We start from the raw sequence: 23,221 nt of genomic DNA on the forward strand, positions 1-23,221 counted from the left end.
GGAACAAGGCTGCTTCTCGTGGGGAAAATAGGCATCCGCCTTGGAGCCTTCGTTCTACACTATCGATCTCCTTCTCCTTCCAATGTTTGATGCTGTACCTCATAACCCGAAGCTCCTCAGGTTCCTCAGCAGTGAGGTTGTGGCTGCAGCCAATGAAAGCGAGCATGTCTTTTTCATATCTGCAATCAAGAAGAGTTTCTTTACTTAGTTCCACTATTTCCGAAACAACACAACACCCAAATTATCAACCAAAACAACAAAAGTACCTCAAATAAAGAGCAATATACGGATTGCTATTGTTCCTCAGTCTGTCAACCAAAACTCTCCCAAGATCCTCAATCTCTTTCGCGTACTGGAGAGCCTCATAATTCACACGGCACCTCAGCTTTTGGATGGTGGACGCTAGTCCGTTGTTAGCAAGCTGAGAATCAGTGTGCGTAAACTTTATAACCTAGTGCTTTTTCAGCAAGGGGATCATCTCGCTTCTGTAATAGCTCGCCTGCACACGAATCATCTTTAGATACAATTCGAAGAACAAAACCAATTCGAAAGTCCCTACGCATCTGAAAATTTATTAACACGGATCGCACCTTCAACCAGGAGACGAGAGCCTTCACAACAGGCTTCACAGCTACATATTTGGTTGGCAAATACTCGATAATATCAATAGCATCTTTCAATACTTTCATGAAGTGTCTCCAGTCAAAAATGTCTGTAAAATCACTGCAAAATACATGACAGAGTTCAATTAAACATAATAAAACAAAATTAATTAGACAGTTAGCCACTCCTAAATACAATCCGACAACCTCATCATTTGCTAAGAAAATCTAACCTTGGATCCGTCCAAAAAGATTGATGGTCCATCAGTGGAAGAACCAGGGTAGCATTCATTATCTTTGCAACGGCTACCATATCACATATCTGCACCATCAATTGGGTTGCCATGTCAGCTTCCAGAACGTGTCTAAAATTTACTTTTTTGACAAGGCGATATTGTAAACTGCTCTAAATTATGGGAAAGGAGATTCGAGCACACGATTTGTACTTACCCCTGTTCTCATCTGATTCAATCCGCCATTGGCATGAACAAGCAGATAACCATTTGTTTTCGATCCTGTCCCTGTTGGAAATGATAAAAATGTTAAGAAATTCAAACATTAAATTACCGAAATTGACAAATTTGGATAGGGAAACAAATGTAGACGTACTTATACGGTTCTTGGGTCGAGCTATGCATTTATCAAGATTGTCGCTGTTGGGTTTCCTCCAAATCTCTGGGGTCTGGAAAAGAAAGCAGATTAATGTTCATTGTTGTTGCTGCCTTGTTTGCTTCTTTCTTTTGCGCCGTCGGTGAACCTCCACATTATTGTTGGTCGGGCGAAGATTTCTCTGGAGAAGGATCCTCGGTCCTCAGCATAGCTCCCCAAGGGATTGGCACTTTGGATATGTAGTCAGGCTCTTGCTTGTCGATGTGCTACAAGAAGAGGACAAAATTAGTTCTGAAATGTGCCTTTGTGGGGCCTTAGATGTAGGCCTTGAGGTTTGCAATCAAAACTACCTAAGTGCTAGGCGTGCCACTGCTATCTCAGTATAGCAGATGTAGAACAAGTGTGTTTAAGTCGATTACTTGCGCCCCAAGTTACTTAGACTTCTTATTATCAAAGGATTGTCATGAATGAGTTAATTCCACATTAAGTTCTTTTTCTTGCCTTGTAAATAAGGACTTTTAGTTCATAATCTTGTATGCTCAAATGAAAGGAGACCAGGTCCCTTTAAACCATTTACTTGGTTCTTGATTGATTTTAATGATAACATATCCATTAAACTAATTAGATCCAGATGCAAATGGAACTCTTAAAGTAGGAAAATTGATGGAAATAACTTGAATACATACTGGAGAGTGCATCAAGTATTAGATCTATAAACTTAGGAAACAGATAGAGAGTCTCGGGCAAGATTTCACCTTGTCTGCCAAGGTTGAACCTCTTGCAATCTCTTATCTCTGAATTGACCGGGGTTTATATGCTAAAAAGGGATAGATGGTAAACAAGTTTACACAAGGGAAGCGATACTACGCCATTAAGGGAGATAACAGAGCTTTGAACTGTAAAAGAGATAGCTTGTCGCTAAAAATGACTGAATCTGGGTTGATTTCAACTTTTGAATGCAAATCTGGCTTTAGAGCAGAGTTTGTATGTTTGTTTGTTTGATTGATTGAGTGTCATCGCCCCCATTGTCTCTTCTTCCTTTTATAGGCAATTTAGCCCGACTGCTATGACTTTACTCTTGCCCGAAAGTATTTGGAGGGTAGTGAGTCATCACCCTTTTTACTTGAGTGCCACTGGAAAATGCTTTTTGGCTAGTAGTAGGCTGGTCTTCATCACTTGTCACTTCTACAATGTACATATGGCTTGTTCCTTGGCTGAGAAAGCTTCAATTGGCTTCTGGGCTCGGTGCTGGGCTGCAGGCAAGTCTCCTTTAATTTGGTACCCTTGGGCTTTCCTTCATCCAAGTCTATTATTCAAATATTAACCCAAACAGTGCCCCTTTTAATCATTGTTAAATCTGCAACCTAAGACACTAATAATGATTAAAAAGTCGTTGCACGTCTTTACTCGAGACTTGCACCATTTAAAATAGTCATTGTTTATCGTTTAACCAGCCACTACTGTATAATCCCTACTTAAATTCCTCGGCCAAATACCTTAGCAATTTCAAACCCTCGAATTTCCAGAACTTTCAGTATTCTCAAAACCTTTCTAGTACGCTATTACTTTCTTGAGTCCAAGGGAGTGAAAGTTAAATGGATCCTTCTAGTGGAAGCTCTGCACAACTTTGATGAAGTGGCAACGAGCCTCTTTCTCCTTGCTTATCTCTATCATCTCTTGTATGAAATTACCAAGAGTGAACCATTTGAAGCCAACCTCAATGGTCCAACTTGGATGATTCAGCTTTAGCTTCAATGGTATTTCCTCGAGCTTCGGGCTTTCAGCCTTGAATTCCCCGAGGGTGTTGCTCTTGCCCGAATTCTAGCTGAAGCTTCTTTAACCAATCACTCTACATTCCCTTGTCTCTATTTCTTCAGAGTCTGTAGGACTCAAGAGGACTTGGAGTGTGGAGCTTCAGTTCTTAGGAGGTATCCTTGGTTCTCTGACCAAGCCTTTTAAGATACCTTTGGAGAAGACGCTAATGCCTTTTACAAAGAGAGATTTATTAGTTGTATTCAATCAAGGGACCTAGCTTGGGGAGTAAGGAGTGATCGCTATGAGCGTAGGCTGGAGGTGTACCACCCTAACTTCTGTGCTAAATAGTTGGGGTTTAGACAAGCTATCCCGGTGCCATTCTTCGACTCCGTTCATTGCAACATCTATTATCGTCTTCATTCTCCATAAGAAGTCACATTCCAAGTTGCCTGACGAAGTCTTAAGGTAGTGAGCAAGGTTGCCCAAAAGCCTGTAGCTCTCAATTTTGAATATACCTTAACCTTTTCTTCTTGGTGGGAAGCGAAGTGGACTAAGAAATATGAAGGAAACCTGCGCGAAGCCCATGACTACCTCTTCAAGCAACTCTCCATCAAGTCTTATCCCAGCTCGGGTGAGCTAGAGAACTGGAAGGAGATGATTCACCACAAAAACCAGCTCATTCTAATAGGTATTTATTATTTTCTTTAACCTGTAATTTTATGAAATTTCATGAATCTGCCTTCTTCTTGGTTTATTTATACCTGCAGCCCAGGGCAACCCCGCAGAGATGGTTGTCAGGTAAGATGAAGAGGTTGGGGATACCTTTGTGCTCCAAGAAGCCACAGCTGAAGCAAAGAGACAAGGTGTTGGAGCAGGTGGGGACGTCTTCGATTTACTTGGAGACTCTAAGGCGAGGCAGAACTTGTAGTGAAGTCTCGGGCAACACTTCAGATTCGGGCAATGGTAATGGAGACCTCAGACTCAGAGCCCGAAGAGTGGCCTCGTGTTCAACTCTCGATCTCTGGTTCGCAGGTAGCCTCTACCAAGAAGAGGACAAGAGCTCAGACTTCCAAAGCCTCTAAGTCTTCCACTTCAGTAGCTGAGGCTGGTAGGAAGAAACAGAAGGCTTCCAGTAAATGAATCTTGCTTCAACCTTTTTTTCTTTCTTAGATTTTCATGTTGATAGCTAGCAACACCATTTCTTTTGGGTTTAGGGCCCCAAGCAACCAAAAAATCGACTACTGTTTCAAGGGATGATCCACTAGGGGCTAAAATGTGTCAAAAGGCTAAGGATTTGCAGGATTTCACTCTTAAAGCTCTGGAGGTATAACTTGCGTCTTAAGTTAATCTTTGTAATTTTCTCTGTTTTCTCTTCAGTAAGATTTTGCTTGATCATCTAAAATAGGAAATTAGGGAAGAAAAGATCTCCCAGCCTGAGGCTTCTGCACCTTCAGCCCAAATGTTACAAATTTCCCCTTCTCGGGCTAAATCTTTGAAGGTACATCTCTTTTCATTCTTTAAACTTGTATCTTCAACCATTTTAGAGTTGTAATACCTAACTTTTCTTTTTTGTAGGCTAAGGTTAGAGTAGCTGCATTCTCAGTCGGGCAAAGTTCTACCTCTATTCCTTCAACTTCTCCTCCATTGCTGGCGACTTCTACTTCTCAATTTAACTCGTCAATTGGGGAGTTGATACACTTTGTGGAAGAGGACAACAATTTGGTGAGTACTGTTGGCTTGAATCTTTTCGTTTTAACCACCCTTTTTTATTTATACTTATTTTTTGTCTTATTTTTCCTAGCCATCCCCGGCGTAGGAGTTCTAACTAGTATCAACAACCTTTGGAGAGCCTACAGTCCCTCAGATCCTCGTGGTCTTAGAGGCAACTAGCCCACAGGCTTTTCCTCATCCAGCAACCATTATAGAGGAGCTTCCTCCTTCTACTCAAGACCCTGCTCAGGTATAGAAGTACCTTTACTTTTGTCTTCTTTTCCATAACTTAGTTATTAATATTTACTCTTTATCTTTGATATCTATAGGCCTTTGGTGAGGGTTCTGGCATAATTCCTAATTCTTCAGTCAATGAGAGTGATCCCCCCAGCAACCAGGAGTCACTACCCCTTATTCCAAGGCCTCAGGCTCCATTCAGGTATATTGACTTTTCTCATCTTACCTTTCTTTATTATGAATTGTAGTCCTTCTCCTAACTTTGTTTTTCTCGGTTTACAACAGGGACTGGAGAAGAGTCAGGCTAATTTTCTCTACGCCTGGTGCGCACAACAGAACCCCATCGGCCTCCTCTAGCTTCTAGGGTCACATGGATCCTTATCCCAAGGCCTAAGAAGAAGATTAAGGCCACCACTGCTCATACTTCTCAGGCCTCTCCCCTTATTGAGATCTTTACCATTGCTGCGCCTTCTGAAGAAGCTGGAGCACTGCCTTCTTCTCCTACACCCATTTTTACAACTGCAGCTTTACCCGAGCTGTTTAAAGAGTTCGGGCAGCTCAAAAGGCTGAGATCCTCAAAGCATCCTTCTGAGTCTTTTGGCTTTCAAGAGCAACGTCGAGTCTTTTAAGAGTGGGCGAATAGGGATTTCTCAACTTCCTTCAGCCTTAAGGCTCTTCACGACGTAGAGAAGGCCATAACAGATCTGTTCAAGGTTGATCAACTATCAATAGTTCAGCATGAGTCATTCTTCTCATATTTTGAGAACTTGAGGGCTCTTAGGGATTAGCATCAGAGGGCCGAGAGGCAAGCTAATCGGGTGAGGTGCTTTAAGAAGAAACAATCCAGTACTTCCACTCATATTCAACAATTGGTGGATGAAGGTTCAGTGACAGAGGAGAGGATCAAGGTGGTGACTTCTGAAAGCCAGAAGTTGGAAGAGCAACTTGCTGTGCTAAAGGTTGAACATGCGAGCACTCATTGGCACACTCAAACAACAGATCGAAGAAGTGAAAAAGGCAAATCTGGAACTGGAACATGTTGAGTCTCAACTTGTTAATAGTAGCACTGTTTTGGTCGAGCCTACCAGAATTTTTATAACTTTGCAGACTTACTACTTCATAATAATCACTCTGGATGAAGATGTAAATCTGTTAGGCTAGGGCCATTGTAACTTCATTTTTATGAAATAAAATATTCTTTGCCTTTACTTGCTTCATTGCTTGCATTACATTGAAATTCTTACTGCACCATCTAACTTTACTTCTCTTTGAAATCACTAACTTTCTTTAATATAACAATTTTTAACATTCCAGAGAGTTGGATCATATTTCTTTAAAAACTTAGCACTAATTAGATATCTATGCAAGTTTTCCTCCAAATCTGTCAAGTAATATCCCCTTTGGCCTAGTACTCAGTGGATAATAAAAAGACTTTCCCGAGTAGGACTTAATTTCCCAAAGCCTCTTACTTAAGCTCCCAAAGGTAGCACTGCTTTTCATACTAATTCCCCTTCCTTAAAGGCCTTTAACTTTACCTTCTTGTTGGGCAACAACTCTCTCTTTCTTATTTTCTCTCTCTCCCATACACCAACAATCTTTTGATTAAGGACCTGACTGCAACTACCTGGTCCCTTCTCCTTTGCTCTGACATTACTGGTGTTAAGGGTTTAGGATAATATGGGGTCTATCCCATTCTTCCCTTGTGAGAAACAATCCTTGTTGAAGAAGCTTTTGGGCCGTCACTTTAGTCGGGCGACCGTTTTCATTAACTTCTAAGCACTGGAGAATTCCAATACTATGATTGTAAAAGCTGGCTTCTGCAACATTGGCTATGGAGAGGAATGGTCGTGACTCGGCCTCCATTATCTCCCAAAATCCTGGTCCCATGGCTCATTCCTCATGGTAAACTGCTACTTGTTGATGTAAGGTGGAAGGTATAGAGAGACTTTGATGAATCCAATCTTGGCCTAGTAAAGCTCTATAGGTGGAAATATTGTCTACAACAAAGAATGCTAGCATGATTTGCTTAGACCCTAAGTCAACTTCCAATGGTAATATTTCATGGGTTCTAGTGATGGCTCCAGAGAAATTGGAGATTGTCAAATTCGTGGGGATGAGATCCTCTTCACTTCTATATACCATTTTCATCTGCTTATACGGTAATACATTGACCGCAGCTCCACCATCAATCAAAACCTTCTTGAAGGGTACTCCATCCAGATGAGCAGTTACATATATGGGCTTGAGATGGTTAGCTAGGGCCAAGCTCGGGCGACTGAAGATCATCTTGTTCGAGTACACTTTCTTGAGTTCTTTCTTAGAGGCTGTGAGCAACTCTGTTTTGCCCGACTCTCATTTTCTCGCTTCTTCAACACTAACATGTGCCATTATAGGTTCTGCTGCCAAGTAATCACCCTCCATTGTGGCAGGTTTATAGGGTTCGGCGTAAAAACTGGAGATTGTCAAATCCGTGGGTATGAGATCCTTTTCATTTATATATACCATTTTCATCTGCTTATACGACAATACATTGACTGCAGCTCCACCATCAATCAAAACCTTCTTGAAGAGTACTCCCTCCAGATGAGCAGTTACATATATGGGCTTGAGATGGTTAGCAAGGGCTAAGTTTGGGCGACTGAAGATCATCTTGTTTGAGTACACTCTCTTGGGTTCTTTCTTAGAGGCTATGAGCAACTCTGTTTTGCCTGGCTCTAATTTTCTCGCTTCTTCAACACTAACATGTGTCATTATAGGTTATGTTGCCAAGTAATCACCCTCCATTGTGGCAGGTTTATAGGGCTCGGCGCAAAAACTGGAGATTGTCAAATCCATGGGGATGAGATCCTCTTCACTTCTATATACCTTTTTCATCTGCTTATACGGTAATACATTGACCGCAGCTCCATCATCAATCAAAACCTTCTTGAAGGGTATTCCCTCCAGATGAACAGTTACATATATGGGCTTGAGATGGTTAGCTAGGGCCAAGCTCGGGCTACTGAAGAACATCTTGTTCGAGTACACTTTCTCGGGTTATTTCTTAGAGCCTGTGAGCAACTTTGTTTTGCCCGACTCTCATTTTCTCGCTTCTTCAACACTAACATGTGCCATTATAGGTTTTGCTTCCAAGCAATCACCTTCCATTGTGGCAGGTTTATAGGGCTCGGCGCAAAACATGGCAGATAAAACATATGCCATGTTTACGTGGAAGTTGCTAGGTCCAGGTAAGTCCTCATTCTTGCCCCCAATGTGGTTTATGAATTCATCTAATTAGGCTTATGCCTCTCTTGGCAACATTAGCTTGGGCAACATTTCTTCCCGAGCTATACCAAAGTTTGGCATTTGTTTTGGAACTTCGCAAAGAATATCAACCAACAAAGGTGAAAGCATTCTCCTTTTCGATGAGACAGTCCCAAAACATATTGGCTCCGGACTCTATCTTGGTGTCGGCATCATTACCATGTCCTCTTGAGCTCTCTTTAGGATTATGTACTTTCCTGGATGAGGGCTTTGCGGCATATGGTCTCCTTCCCCCTCAGTCTTCCTGTTTTCCTTTTCTACCTTCTTTTTGCTTCTCCAATGAAGTTGATTTCTTCCCCCATAAGGTACTTTCTCAAACTTCACATTTTCAGAAGTTTCTGAGGTAGTAGGGATTTTTAATGAATTCATGTGGGCTTTGTGCTGTCTCTGAACTCTCCTAATTATATAGGCTCCTATTTCGTTGACAGGTTTTCCATTGTTCCCAACTACGTACCATTTTTGCCCGAGTCGGGCAGGATTCTTTTCCGTGACTAGATTCACTACCTTTTCCTTTACTTTAACTTCTACACCGACATAGCTTGGTTGGGGAGGTTTCACATCCACCCATTTTGGTACTTTGGCTTCTCTATCTTCCACTTTTTCAGAGGCTTCGTGGTTTCTGAATACCTTTGATAAGCCCTTTGGTTGAGAATCTTCTCCCAACCATTGGAAAACATTTCCTGGATGTCTCTTTCTCAATTGCCCATATGATGTTTCTGTGGGCTTCCTGCTTTTCTTTTCTCTTCTTCTGATCAACTCTTGATCAATAACAGCTTCTGATGCTGGTACTTCTAGCTCACATTCACACTGGCACTTGCTACATAACATTATCCCTTTAATTATGGCTGCTTTGGGTCTTTCGGGCAACTTGATAGCTCATTCTGTAGGTTTGTCAAATGGTCGCCTTTTATGCTTCACTTTTTATGTTGATTTTCTTTTCCACTTCTCTACCCAAGTTAAGTTGATCATGTTAATTGGGGCCTTCAAGAAAGGATTTGTGTAAATCATCATATTAGCCTGGGGCTTTTCCAACAACAGTTTTCCCTTGACTATAAGGTATTGTATCTAATCCCTGAACTGGACACAGTTGGTTATGGAGTGATTGAAGGTATAGTGTAGCTTGCAATACTTATTTCCTCTTAATTTTTCTGGTTTAGGCATATTTTTGGTGTTGTCGGGCACAATCACTCTTGCCCGCACCAACTCTTTATAGATCTTCAAGGCCTTGGTTAAATCAAAAGAATGAATAACGCTAGTATTTAGGGGGCTTCATAGGGACAAATCCATCATCAATCATCACCACTTTCTGATCATTGACTGGCTGGACTAAACCCTTCACTATTAAAGGTTTAAAAGGAGTGGTCATTTTTGCTGCACACATCTCTATCCCTTTTTTTCAATGGTCATTACTATATTCAGGCTCTGCTCCTTCAAACTCCACTTAGTGAATTGCAGCTTTATTTTTGTAAAAAGAAAGGACTTTAGATAAGTGCTTCATTTGTTGTTCTTCAAGCAACAACATTTCATACTTTGTGGTAGCAATTACCAACTCTTGCAACTCATTGAACTGTACATCATAAAACTTCTTTCTCAAAGGTAACCTCAAGGCCTTTTGAGCAATGGATACAAGTTGGGCATGATATTGACAGGGAATTGACACCTCAATCTTATTCTTCTAAACCTCATCATGAAGTCTTCTGTAGACTCATGTTTATATTGCTTCACCTCTACTAGGTCATTAATAGACATCTCGGGCTCCATCCTATAAAACTATTCATGGACAGCCATCTTTATTTGCCTCCAGTTAGAAATAGAATTAGGACCAAAAGAGAGTACCATTGAGATGCTAGACCCACCAACGAGTTCCCAAACAATCGTAACTTATAATTAGGATTGTCTTCAAATGCCACACAATGGTTGGAGAAATTGAAAATGTGATCTCTAGAGGACATACTGCCATCTTCTCCACTAAAAGTGGGGAACGCATGCATCTTTAAGTTGAGTGGAAAAAGATTATGCTCATCAATATACTCGGGGTATGGCTTCTGGTAGGTCATCTTGAACAACGGACGAGCTTGGGGTTGAGCATTCTGAACCACCATCATTCTTAACTCAGCTAACTATTCTCTGAGTTGCTGGTTGGCTGTATTATCATGTGGGGGTATGAAGAGGTTCCCATTTCGGGTTACGATCATTGCCCAAGAAAGTCTCATTTCTTGGTTTGGGCTTCCTCCATTTGGGCCCTTCTCCCTTATTAGCCAATGGTGGTGGCCTATAAGGGGGATGTTTGTCCGTAGTTGTGAGCTCATTTTTCCCACTGGATTTTCCGATTACTTGGGGCATCCTATACTTCATTCTTTCTTTCTCGCTTTATGCCCTACTATCTAGTGAAAATATTAGGGGGTCGGGTAACTCCGCTTCTAGGATCTCCTTCAACATTAACTGACTAGCTCATGGTCCTTCCTTGTTTTTCCCTTTGTCTTTCTTTTTCTCAAGCAAATGTAATAGGGGAATAACTGGTTTTTTCTCTGGGCTAGCTTCTCTTATCATTTCCCTGGCATAACCATTTTTTGGAGTAGAGTACTCCATATCTAATCTTCTTTGCAGACTCTCTATCAAGGAACAGAGTCTGCTTACTTCTCCTTTGGTCTCTAGAGTGATATTCTCCATACTTTTCAATACTTGTACCATGGTTGCTTGCAAATCTTCATTGGTCACTTTTCCTCCTGACTTCTCAGATGAGGTTGGGCTTTCCAGAATATTTGACCCTTGTAGGGAAGGAAAATCCTCTAGATGATTTGTCATGTTTGATTTTGGAAAACATTGGGATGGCCCGTATTCTGTTTTCCACCTGAAGGTTTTCTCCTTCCTTTTTCTTCTTGGCATACAAGGCTAATGTGATCCCATCGGGGTGCTAAAACTATTTTCGGGCGAAGATTTCTCTGGAGAAGGATCCTTGGTCCTCAGCATAGCTCCCCAAGGGATTGGCACTTTGGATGTGTAGTCGGGCTCTTGCTTGTCGCTGTGCTACAAGAAGAGGACAAATTTAGTTCTGAAAGGTGCCTTTGTGGGGCCTTAGGTGTAGGTCTTGAAGCTCGCAATCAAAACTAACTAAGTGCTAGGCGTGCCACTGTTATCTTAGTATAGCAGATGTAGAACAAGTATGTTTAAGTCGATTAATTGCGCCCTAAGTTACTCGGACTTCTTGTTATCAAGGGATTGTCATGGATGGGTTAAGTCTACATTAATTTCTTTTTCTTGCCTTGTAAACAAGGACTTTTAGTTCATAGTCTTGTATGCTCAAATGAAAGGAGTCCAGGTCCCTTTAAACCATTTACTTGGTTCTTGATTGATTTTAATGATAACGTATCTATTAAACTAATCAGATCCAGATGCAAATGGAACTCTTAAAGTAAGAAATTGATGGAAATAACTTGAATACATACTGGAGAATGCATTAAGTAATAGATCTATAAATTTAGGAAACAGACAAAGAACCTCAGGCATGATTTCACCTTGTCTGGCAAGGTTGAACTTCTTGCAATCTCTTATCTCTGAATTAACAGGGGTTTATATGCTAAAAAAGGGATGGATGATAAACAAGTTTACATAAGGGAATCGATACTACGCCACTAAGGGAGATAGCAGAGCTTTGAACTGGACAAGAAATAGTTTGTCGCTAAAAATGACTGAATTTGGGTTGATTTCAACTTTTGAATGCAAATCTGGCTTGAGAGCAGAGTTTGTATGTTTATTTGTTTGATTGGTTGAGTGTCCTCGCCCCCGTTGTCTCTTCTTCCTTTATAGGCAATTTAGCCCGACTGCTGTGACTTGCTATTGCCCGAATGTATTTGGAGGGTAATGAGTCATCACCCTTTTTACTTGAGTGCCACTGGACAATGTTTTTTGGCTGGTAGTAGGTTGGTCTTCATCACTTGTCACTTATACAATGGACACATGGCTTATTCCTTGGTTGAGAAAGCTTCAATCGGCTTATGAACTTGGTGCTGGGCTTCGGGCAAATCTCCTTTAATTTGGCACCCTTGGGTTTTCCTTCATCCAAGTCCATTGTTCAAATATTAACCCAAACAATGTTGGGCATGGTAGACTGACACTGCTGGGTTCCTTTTCTTCCCCTGGGATTTTTGACTTTGTGTGTTTGGTGATCTCCGGAAGAGGGTGAGAGTTAGGGAAACGATTTGGGGTTGCTTTTTTAGAGTCCCCACCTCCATTTTTGTTTCGTGGAATGGGAGAGGATGAAGAAGCAAAATGCTTATTTTTCTACAAAGTAAGGAAATAACAACGAAAGATAAAGGAAAGATTAACCCAAAAAAATATATATACCTTTCGAGTCCTTGCCTTTCTTTTTGTCATCCACCCCTCCTCTGTATTCTTCTGTTCCTCTTCCCATTTGTTCTCTCTGTACCCCACAATTTTTGCAGCGTTTTTTTGTCTCTCTTCTGTATGCTTTTCCCATGTGCCCTCCCTTTTTAGTAGACGCAAGGAGCAGTTCCATTAACCCCTTCCATTTTCTGTTACATGTTCTACGTTCCCAAGGTGTAGGGGAGGTTGAGGAAGGCCATCACTTTACTGAGTTGAGAACGTGGGAGCATAGGAGAGTTCTGGATAGACAAGAACTCTATTTTTTAGTTTGTGGGCTGTTGAGGTTTTTTTTTCTCCTTATATAATATATATATATATATATATATATATATATATATAATGTGAACCTTATTTCTAGTCGGTTCTTGTTTTGGACTACTATTTTTCTAAAGTGTCCCCATCTTTTTATAAAACTTGCTAATAAATTTTCTCTATGCAAATATATGGCTTAATAGACACGTTGTAATTTTTTTGGGTCAGATGTGTGAACTTTATGCGCGAGTGGGAAGAGTGAGCAACCAAAAGGTGTTGGTTAGGACCCACGCTCAAGCACATTCAATTCTTTTTAAACGTGGGTTGATGAATTTCTTAAACCATTTATTGAGGGGACGATGGTAACATTAAGAGCTCAAGACTTTTATGGTGCGTTTACATAACTGTAATGAAAATAGGAGGAATTGAATTGAGGAGTTGGAATGGGAAGAAGTCAGAATTAGATTCCTGTTGAAGCTATTTACTTAAATGTTCTAGAATCGGAATAGAAATGACACTAATTCCATAAAGATGTTTAATAATTTAGCAGAATCAGAATATAAACTAGTATGATTACTGAAATGCCATTATCCCAAATCAAATATTTTATATATTTTTTTAATAAAATTTGATATAATATATAATAGTAAGAAAAAAAAATTAAATTGCTTTTTTATTTCATAGGCACATTAAAATGCTTTTGTTATTTTTTTTTATTTTATAAATTTTGAGTATTTACTTTAATATTTAAATTTTCTTGCGCAAGTTGTAGTTTCTTCTCTTCGGCATATGCATGGAGTTGTGCATAATGTGAATTAGCATTGAGTTGTTCATAATATGAATGAGCATGGAAATAAAAAAGGGAACTTTAACGAAAAACTCTCAGTACTGTTCACTTTAACAAAAAACCATATTTTTACACTAAAAAGTCAATCTTGGTATTATTTACTTTACCCAGTTATCGTTAAAACGCAAAGTTTTTAAGCTCTTTTAATTAGTTTTCCTAATAAAAAAAGTAAGGAGTTGTGCATAATTAAACTAGGGTTAATGAGTTTATAAAGGATAGTCTTGGAAATAAAATAAAAAAAAAGTAAGTGAGGGCATAAAGGAAACAAAAGTGTCATTTCGATTGCCTAAGCAATCAGGAATTGGATTACCATCTACATTTAAGGAATCCAATTCCACCAATATAAGGAATTGAATTCTAAAATTTATATGGGCTCTACTGTTTTTTTGATTCCTTAATGTTTAGTAAATATCGGAGTACTCCATAATTGGAATTCAATTCTACATTTTCATTCTGATTACGGATACGTAAACACGTCATAAGAGAAATAAGGATGGTACTAGTGTGGGTAATATTCATAGTATCACCATTACTCAAATAGTAAAAAGGTGGCATAGGGTTGCATATGAGGAACCAAAAGATGATTGACCCGTCATGTGATGAGTAGAACCAGCATCAGATGCCAAATGGAATCTGGTTGCTGTAAAAATTGGGCACTAACAGAGGGTAGTGCCTGATCAGACATGCTGTAGCGATGCGTGTTGGGTGTGTTGAGAGGTGTTACAGTTGTAAAACCAAGCTGGACCAAGTAGAGAAGGGGAGGAACTGGAACCGTAGGGGCGCTATGCAGGCTGCTGGGCAGGAATGCGAGCCACGGGTTGGCAGAAGAGGGACTGGTGGCATGGGGCTGGTAGGAGGGAACCGGGTAAGATGGATAATTGGGCCGAAATGACGCCATAAGGAAAGGGAGAGAAGTAAGACAAGAAATTGAAAAGCCTATAGAATTATGACGGCAACGAAGACAAAACCCAAAGGGTGGATGTGTGCCGTTTTTCTTTTGTTGATGATGGGACAGCAAGGAAGAAGAAAAGCGATGATGCAACATAGAAGAGGGGAACATCCTAAGGATAGATTTTTCAATATGAGTGGTACACGGGTGTCATTATATAAATGATGGGATATGTATGCTAAAAAGTTAATGACTTAAAAAAAACCACTTCTATTAAAACACGTGATGTATCACTTGTGTTCCTATCACAATGAAAAATTTCTCCCTCCTAAAGGTTGTTTGGTGGGGTGGATGAGATTAGATTTTAGGGATTTTTTTTTTTTGTTGGTGTCTAGAAGAGAGGAACATCGTAAAGGGCTGTTTGGTGGGGTGGATGAGATTAGATTTAGGGATTGGATTGACAGAGATATGTAAGACATGACTTGTAACTCATGTACATGGATAACCTATTTATTGTGGATTCATAACTTATCATGTTCAGTCTAGTCTATCTGACATTTTGACACAACAAACAACGGACTAAAATCAAGTTCAATTTAATTAGTCATAACCGATCTCAACCAGCCTACCAAACAGACCTGAAGGACAAAACCTAATTACTCCTAAACCTAATATGGCGTACGACAAGAGGTTGCTATTGGTGTCGGTTTTGTTTTGGGTTAGACGAGAGAAGAAATAAAAGAAAAGAAGAAAGAGAGATACATATAGAGATACTTAGACAAGTGACGCAACGTAAAATTACAACTCTCTGCATTGATGTGTGAAAAACATTATCATATATAGGGTTATACTAATTCCTATTAAGATAAGAATCTTATACTAATTACAAATCAAACTATATTTTTATAATACATGTTACAGTCACGGACAGAATCCCGAATTATAAAGAATAATCTAACACCTATATACACACAACACAACAATTCTAACCGTAAAACTGTCGTGTAGTTTTACCACCGAGTATAATCATAGAGCAAAACAATCTTCTCCCTCAAACGGCGGAGGGCGAAATCGAAAGGTACCTGTAAATCCTTCTAGTTGATATTTCTACAGTTTCTTGACCCTAAAACTCTAAATCCAATCCGATCGGCTATGTCATTCAAGTTTTCTTTTCTTTTTACTTGATGTCAGAGATTTGAAAATCAAAGTCATTAAAATGCCAGACCAGCTCACGGAAATTGGAACCCGGCTCCTGCAACGCCAGCAGCACCAGGAGCTGGCGGGTTAATGGCGACCCAGAGCAAGGAAAGTGTAATGGCAATGAGACCTGACCAAACAAACACAATGGTAGGCGTCTTCCCTCTTCTTCCCATTAAACCCTTGGCAAAAGGATACAAGTGAGCCAAAACCCAAAAGCTGAAGAACACACCGCGGATCAGCTTCGCCCACTGAGGATTCAGAGCATAAATCTCCCTTGAAATCGCGACGGCAATGGCGATTAGGTTCACCATTCCAATCACAATTGGAGGGATCATGAGGGAAGTCCACTTCACAAGGTAGAGGTCAGCATATATATCATCGTTGTCCTCTCCAGCTGGCTTGGACGTCGAGGTAGAGTAAATTTCAATCCCTCCCATCACTTTTAGAAGCCCTGCCACAACCGCAGCCAAGTGAGAGCTGGTTCCGGAGATGAGCCAAAACTGCTCGTTTCGCCACCACTCTTCCAACTCGATCCCTGACCACTTCACCTCCAGGATGGCCAGAGCAATGAGGCATATGGTGATGATTAGCAAGTAGATCAAAAACGTGATGCTGAGATTCGCCACGATGAACTGTCCTGTGAAGAGACAGAGCGCAGGCAGGAAGCAGTACACGATGAGAAAGATCGAGGTGAAAGGGTAGACACCGAGATTGATGTAGGCAATACGCTGTAGGAACTTGAGGCGCAATGAGGCGAGGAAGGCATTGTTCCGAGAGTAGAAAATTTCGACAGAGCCTGTTGCCCAACGGAGTACTTGGTGGAGTCGATCAGTGAGATTAATGGACGCTGATCCTCGAAATGCGTCACGCTTGGTAACGCAGTACACCGAACGCCATCCTCGGTTGTGCATTTTGTACCCTGTCACCACATCTTCAGTCACTGGCCCGTAAATCCACCCCAAATGGTCTCCCCATTCGGTCTTGTCCTCGTACCTGTCACACAATGTTAATTTGAAGCAAATGCATAGCTAGTACTTAGATTTAATTATTTTGATCCATCATATTTCAACTGATGCATCAACTGCCACGTCATGTTGTTAGATAATTATATAAGTACCAGCAAGAAATGGCAGAGACAGCTTCAGCAACAGCAGTGGCATCGAGCGGATCACGAGGAACTCTGAGAATGCCAGGAGGCCGTCCAAATTTCACTGCAGGATGATCAGCTAGGGGTCGGCCTTGGTACTCAGCAACCGGTATGGATTCCGCCAGCATTTTCGAATTTCCAAAACGCTTTGGAAGTAGATTGGTGTCAAGATCCGGATCGAAGTCATTGGCTGTCAAAGGTTGGGTATTCGACTGTGTCAAAGGCTCTCCTTGTTTCACAGCATCCTTCTTCACCGGCAATTTCTTAGAATTTGGTGGATCAAAACCGTACAAGGCAAAACGCCGGAACATGGTCCCGGTTCCCACATACAGCGGACCCTGCAAACCCATGATTCATGCATACTGATTATATATATAATGTGTGTAACTTAATCACCAAGTTTCGAACTTGTATCACATACGCACTAATCTAACCGTTCACAATTTCCATATCCGATTATAGAAAAGTGAACCTTTTAAAAATGTTTGTTTGTTACATGAGTTTGTACCATAGAAATTTTCTTAGCTTCGAATTGATTAAGGTACCTGCAAACCATCAAGCGCACGCATTGTGCCATCGAAAAACACGGTGTTGTGATTGGCATATCGATCTGAGGGATCAATGCCATCGAATCTCTGAGGAAACTGAATGTAGCAGATGTTTTCACCGCCTCTGTCCATCATGAAGCACATCCCTTCACGGATAGCTTTGCAGTTGTTGATGTAGTGATCACAGTCAAGGTTGAGAATAAAAGGGCCATTCGACAAGATGGCGGATGCTCTCACCAGCGAATTCATGGCGCCAGCTTTCTTGTTGGGATCATAGCCTGGCCGCTTTTCTCGCGACATGTAGACAAACATCGGGAGGCGTATATCCACATCTGTGAAATCTATGAGCTTATCATCATCGGCATTTCCCATAAGGGGGTCAGGACTAGGAGGCTTCAACATCACCTATGGACAATGCAGCATCAAAGTTTTGAGTAATATTGTTTCTGCCGCATTTACTAACCAGATGCTTATCAACAACACTCAAGCGCTAACGAGTTAGTAAGCTAATATTATGCTAATTATTCGTTTGACTTCAATCCACAATATTCCCATGATATGAACTGATAATCGGTCATCATTGAGAGTATCCTATTAAAAAATTCAATCTAATTGAACATCGTTTAGCTATTTGAGAACAATTTTTGATTAGGTTGAATTTTTTTAAGGTTGATTTTTGAATGAAGAACTATAAAAAGAACTGTTCAAGCCATGGCCAAATAGTGAAGTGCGCACAAGCAAACAGCTAGAGTTGTATTAATTTACTAAATTGTTAGCGCTTCTATGCTATATGATTAAGAATCTGAGAGGTGGTCGGTAAACGGGCAAATAGTTTTATTTGAATTCGAGACGAGCTAATGTTACCTGAAGAACTGCTGAATGGTCAGCTTTGGCATGGTCATGTGAAGGAACAGCCCAAGCACCAGGCCAGTGTGTGCCATCAGCCATCCATGTAGCCCTGGTGATTTTGACTTGCTCCAAAGGGTCAGTTGCATTCTCCCTCATATGCTTCAACTGCTTCATTTCCTCCCTGGCATGGAAAGCATCGGACCGCCTCCTGATCGAATCGGGTAGCCCGTTGATCCTCACCTTGAACTCATCATACTCCCTCTTGATCTTCCTCCTATCCTTCACAAAGTCCAGACTACTCTTGTTCTTTGTTGGGTCAACTTTCCTCGCGAAGTAACTCTCAGGATTCCTTGGCTCAATGTTGTGCTTCCGGCAGAAGGGGACCCACAAGTCCGCGAAACTAGCAGCCTCCGCCATTGCCTCGAAGGTGAGGAGGGCAGCTCCATCATCAGAGACGTAGCATGCTAACTTTTCAACCGGGTAATCAACGGCTAGGATTGAAAGGATGGTGTTGGCAGTGGTGAGAGGTGGCTCCACGTCAGGATCAGCAGTGGATACAAAGATGTCAATGCCAGGGAGGTCAGACCGGCCCATTGGATTGGATGGTGTTGGCATGTCAAACTTGTCGTGGAGGACTTCAAGATCGGTCAGACGATTAATGGGGAAAAACTTTGGAGTCTGATCAAGAATCCAAGCGAAGGCGAACCATATTTCGCAGATAATCGACATGAGCCACAGCCATCTTGCATCATTGTTTGGATTGACTATTCTCCAATGCAGGAACAAACATAGCACGATTAATCGAACGAAGATCAGTAACCTAGAAGACGATGATCAACATAAAATATATATTAATTGTTCGTCAAGTCATCTTAATTATATTGCATAATCATACAGTATGAACACATAATCACTTCATCTTACATTGTTCTTGTGTCATCTAACATTGTTCTTATGTTTTATTATTTACGCGAAGCTTTTTTTTATTGCGAAAGTACGATTAATGCATAACACTTTTTTGTTTGCGTGAACAAATGCAACACGTGCAAAACTATGTAGTGAGCGAAAAAATTTATATACTAACCTGTAGGGGCTGATAATGGCAGCTGGGATCGGCAATACCCTGCTGAGGGGCTTCCAAGGCTTGTCATCTGCATCCAGCGAGCCCCCTACAAAGCAATCACCACCTCCATCACCGTACCCGTCATCTTTGGGATAGAAAGCATTGCCAATACCATACGTCCCGTTGGTCTCAAACAACCACCTATTGTGATCAAATTCTCCCGTTTGGTTCCTCTTCATCACAGACATGTTATCCCTTTTTCCATCAGGGCCAGGCAATTGCAGCGTTCTACTGTTGTAATCTGATGGCTCATCATAATCGTCTCCTACTTTGTATTGCTCCTTGCAGCCCGGACAAAGGCCAGTGTCGTTCTGTGCATCCAAGTAACAATCTCTACAGATTTTGAACCTACAAAACACAATTCGAATACGATAAAAAAAAAAAAGTAGACGTTTAAGACTCGTTAAAATTACACAATGCAAAATCTAGCCCTCGTCCAAAAGGGAACCGATTTCTGCACTCGCGTCACGTTTTCTGCTCCCTTGATTGTAATAATAGGAGTAGTACAGGGGAAGAAAAAGTGACTGAAAATCCTATCCAAATGTACTAGTTGATATTATTTGTTTTGAATTTCTGAGCTTCGCTTTAGTACCCGAAGATTTTAAGATCTTATTACCATAGTAATAAAACTAGTAATTAATTTGAGTATCATAGCTCATACCGGCAATCACAAGGGGTTATATCAACTCCTCTCTCATCCTTCATCACCTTACCATCACAAGAAGGCATCATACATGCAGAGCCTTTGGCTCCAGCCATCTGAGGATGAGTCACCTCTGAATCAATCACCTTATCCATGAGATGCGCACGAGTCACGCTATTGAACCCACCGGTAAACAAAGAATTTGAAACATATTGCTCCTCTGCCTTGACAGCCACGGATGTGTCCATGGGCTGGTTATCCGGGGTGGGAGGAATATGAACTGTGTAGTTCATATAGTCCCCGGATAATTCGTCTGACATATCAAGGTCTTCTCTTGACAGATTCACATACCGTCCACTTGAAGTTCTTCGTGCAAACTTAACAGTTTGGCCACTCGAATTAGCTTTGTCTTGAGAGCTACCAGAACCCCCTGGGGTTTTTATCGCCTTCTTTGACGGCTCTCCGTTCTGGGAAGTTGACATTGTCTAGCTATACCAATCTCTCTACTTCCTTTTCTTTTCGATTACCAAATTCTTCGATCCCTTTTTACAATTTTCGATCAACGTTGTATTCAATGTAGCGAAACGAAATGGTTTCTTAAGAAAATAGTAATGTAATGTGACTCTATTGAATTGGGAAAGGCCGAAGTGTGCCCAAAGAATTGGATGAAATGGGAAGAGACATTGTTTTATTGCTACAGGAAGAAGGTTGTGGTCGAATGTTTCATGAGATGGGGGGTGTTTAGAGAGAGAGAGAGAGAGAGAGAGACCGATCTTTGCTGATATGCCGTTTTTAGAGAATCGCGTTACGAGTTTTGAGGAGTGTGTTTGTGGAGGGAAAAAGAGAGAGCTAGCAGCTGAGGTCTTATATTATCTATATCTATATATATAGTGAAAGCATAAAAATGGTGAAGCTTTCTTGGATGCCAAAAATGCTCACTTCACAAAAAAAACAGCACAAAACTATCCCAATATAAAAGGTTTAACTTATATTCGTAATATACAAATAAAAGTGTTAAAATCGTAATTCAGAAGATAGAATATTTAGATATGATTCTATTCCGAGTTCAGCTCATAGAGCTCTTCTATTTGATTGTATTCAAACGGATTTTACTCGTGGTCATTCTTTTTAATCTTATAATCTTATTGCCTTTGCCATCACACAAAGAAAAAAACATTGCGAACAATGTATGCACGCACATCAAGAATGAGAGGTTACAAGCTTCAGATGAAAGGCACCAATACTTTTAGATTAATTCTGACCCTTTGATTCCCACAAATGCTGATCACATTCTTTCCTTCCAAAAAAAAAAAAAAAGAATATAGAGAGAAGCACTCCAGATTGAAACCACGCTAAAACCAGCGAACTCCCCACAGGCAGCTGTACGGTTGCAGAGTTTGCACGATAGAAACCGCAACCTACCACACGTTTAGAGCACCACTACGGGTTACTCAGTCCCCACTGTTCATACAAAAGGGAGAAACCAACTCAACCGCACAGACCCCTCACTCACATCGTCTGTTTTTTGTGCTTCTTAGAATTCATTTTGCTGGGGCAGTTATGCCACAGCAGGTACTTCAATTTCAATGCCAAAACTGTTCATTTCTTTTCCATAATTTTGATCTTCTGATGATTTCGATTGACTTCCAAGAAATGTTTTATTTGCTTGCAGTTTTATTTGTAGTTGTTCAATTGTTATGAACATCCGTAAATGTGCACAATTACTGGAATTTCAGATTTCAGGCTCTTTGCAGATTAGAGGAAACAATTAACCTAACACATCTTAAGAGTTATTAACGCAAAATTATTCAATCTCTTCGCACGCTCTCTCTAGTCATCTACTGGAAGGCAGAATTTTCTAGGCTTCAATAAAGGAGTTAAGATTATATATCATAATTTTCTCTAGAAGAGAACCAGGAAGATTTTTCCCATAAGATAACCAAGAAGGTAAGTGAACCGCTCAGTTTGATTCTTACTCCCATTTACTCAACTTTTTCTTTATTGTCTTTTATTTTTTTTAGGTTTTTTTTTTTTATTAGCACTCCATGTATTGTTGAATACACTTCGTATGAAATTCCGTCCCCGAATGTCACTATTTATATTTCATATCTCGTAGTTACGACGTGTTTGTATATACAACATAATTTTTTTTTTTTGGAAATTTGTAAAAGGACAAAAATGCCCCCCATTGGGCTATGCGGAGCTTTAAGTTGATGTTTTAGATCCTTTCGTGTTTTCCCCATATCTTAGCATAGTTGGATAGTACTTGTCGTTACGAACGTGCGAGCTCAAGTAGAATGTAATTAGAAATTAGATTAAATACAAACTACATGGGGGTGGAGAAAGCGATATAGAGAGAAAGCTGAAGTAGGCCCCAGAGACAATCAAATACTACACAAATTTGAGACAAGTTGATGAGTAAATGACTATTTGTTTTACATTTTTCCCTTTGGTAAGCTATATGTAGTAATAAAAATATGCTAGAGATTATTTTTTATGTGTCACATCATGTAGCAATCAATAGTTGGAATTTTTTAATAGAATAATGCTAGAGAGATCAAAATTTTAAACCAAATTTACAAACCAAACGATGTGTTAGCAATATGAAATAAACACATTAATCAATGCTTAAGTAATATTCAATCATCAACAACCACATCATTGGTTTGTAAATTTGATTTAAAAAATTTGATCTTCCTAACATTATCCTTTTTAATAAGGGAGTTTTAACGAAACACTCACAGTACTATTAATTTTTAACAAAAAACCACATTTTTACCTCTTTCTAGTACTATTCACTACACATTTATTTGTCATTTTTTATTAAAACTAGAGCTTTTTTAGACTTTTCATTAGTTTTCGTTTTTAATAACATTTATGTGTAAGACTTTGTCTACATAGCAATGCATTATTGAACTGGATGCCCACTTTTCATACTGAAGGCATTAAATTTTAAGGTAATTTTGTCAAAAGTCAATAAAAATTTTACTATTAAGCCATATATCAATGACATATTTTTGTTTTGGACTCAATCAATGATATATTTTTATTAATTAGGCATAGTTCAATGATGAATGCCCTTAGGCTTTAAGTCATTATAAATAGTTAGTATTTGACTATTATA

General features: G+C 40.1%; 1 protein-coding gene and 1 pseudogene across 1 annotated transcript; both read right to left on the reverse strand.

Annotated features, from left to right (window-relative positions):
- The window catches only part of LOC137724837 (O-fucosyltransferase 19-like), a 2,572-nt pseudogene extending 663 nt beyond the window's left edge, over nucleotides 1-1,909 (reverse strand).
- Nucleotides 1,910-15,397: 13,488 nt separating this feature from the next.
- LOC137726269 (cellulose synthase-like protein D4) lies at nucleotides 15,398-20,676 on the reverse strand. Its single transcript, XM_068465170.1, has 6 exons — nucleotides 20,116-20,676; nucleotides 19,416-19,802; nucleotides 18,347-19,151; nucleotides 17,480-17,887; nucleotides 16,905-17,272; nucleotides 15,398-16,780 (listed from the first exon to the last, which is right to left on the reverse strand). Exons 1-6 carry the CDS (start codon nucleotides 20,577-20,579, stop codon nucleotides 15,817-15,819), a joined length of 3,396 nt encoding a protein of 1,131 aa, XP_068321271.1. The 5' UTR covers nucleotides 20,580-20,676; the 3' UTR covers nucleotides 15,398-15,816.
- Nucleotides 20,677-23,221: the final 2,545 nt, after the last annotated feature.

This window comes from Pyrus communis, chromosome 2 (assembly GCF_963583255.1).
Source record: "Pyrus communis chromosome 2, drPyrComm1.1, whole genome shotgun sequence".
In the NCBI taxonomy this organism is placed as follows: domain Eukaryota; kingdom Viridiplantae; phylum Streptophyta; class Magnoliopsida; order Rosales; family Rosaceae; genus Pyrus; species Pyrus communis.

What these genes read in the sequence shown, in the direction of transcription:
- LOC137726269 (XM_068465170.1), bottom strand. Translation starts at nt 20,579, where the DNA reads ATGTCAACTTCCCAGAACGGAGAGCCGTCAAAGAAGGCGATAAAAACC. An exon ending in ATAACCCCTTGTGATTGCCG is followed by an intron (nt 19,803 to 20,115) that starts GTATGAGCTATG and finishes TGTGTTTTGTAG; the next exon opens with GTTCAAAATCTGTAGAGATT. An exon ending in ACCATTCAGCAGTTCTTCAG is followed by an intron (nt 17,888 to 18,346) that starts GTAACATTAGCT and finishes CATTGTCCATAG; the next exon opens with GTGATGTTGAAGCCTCCTAG.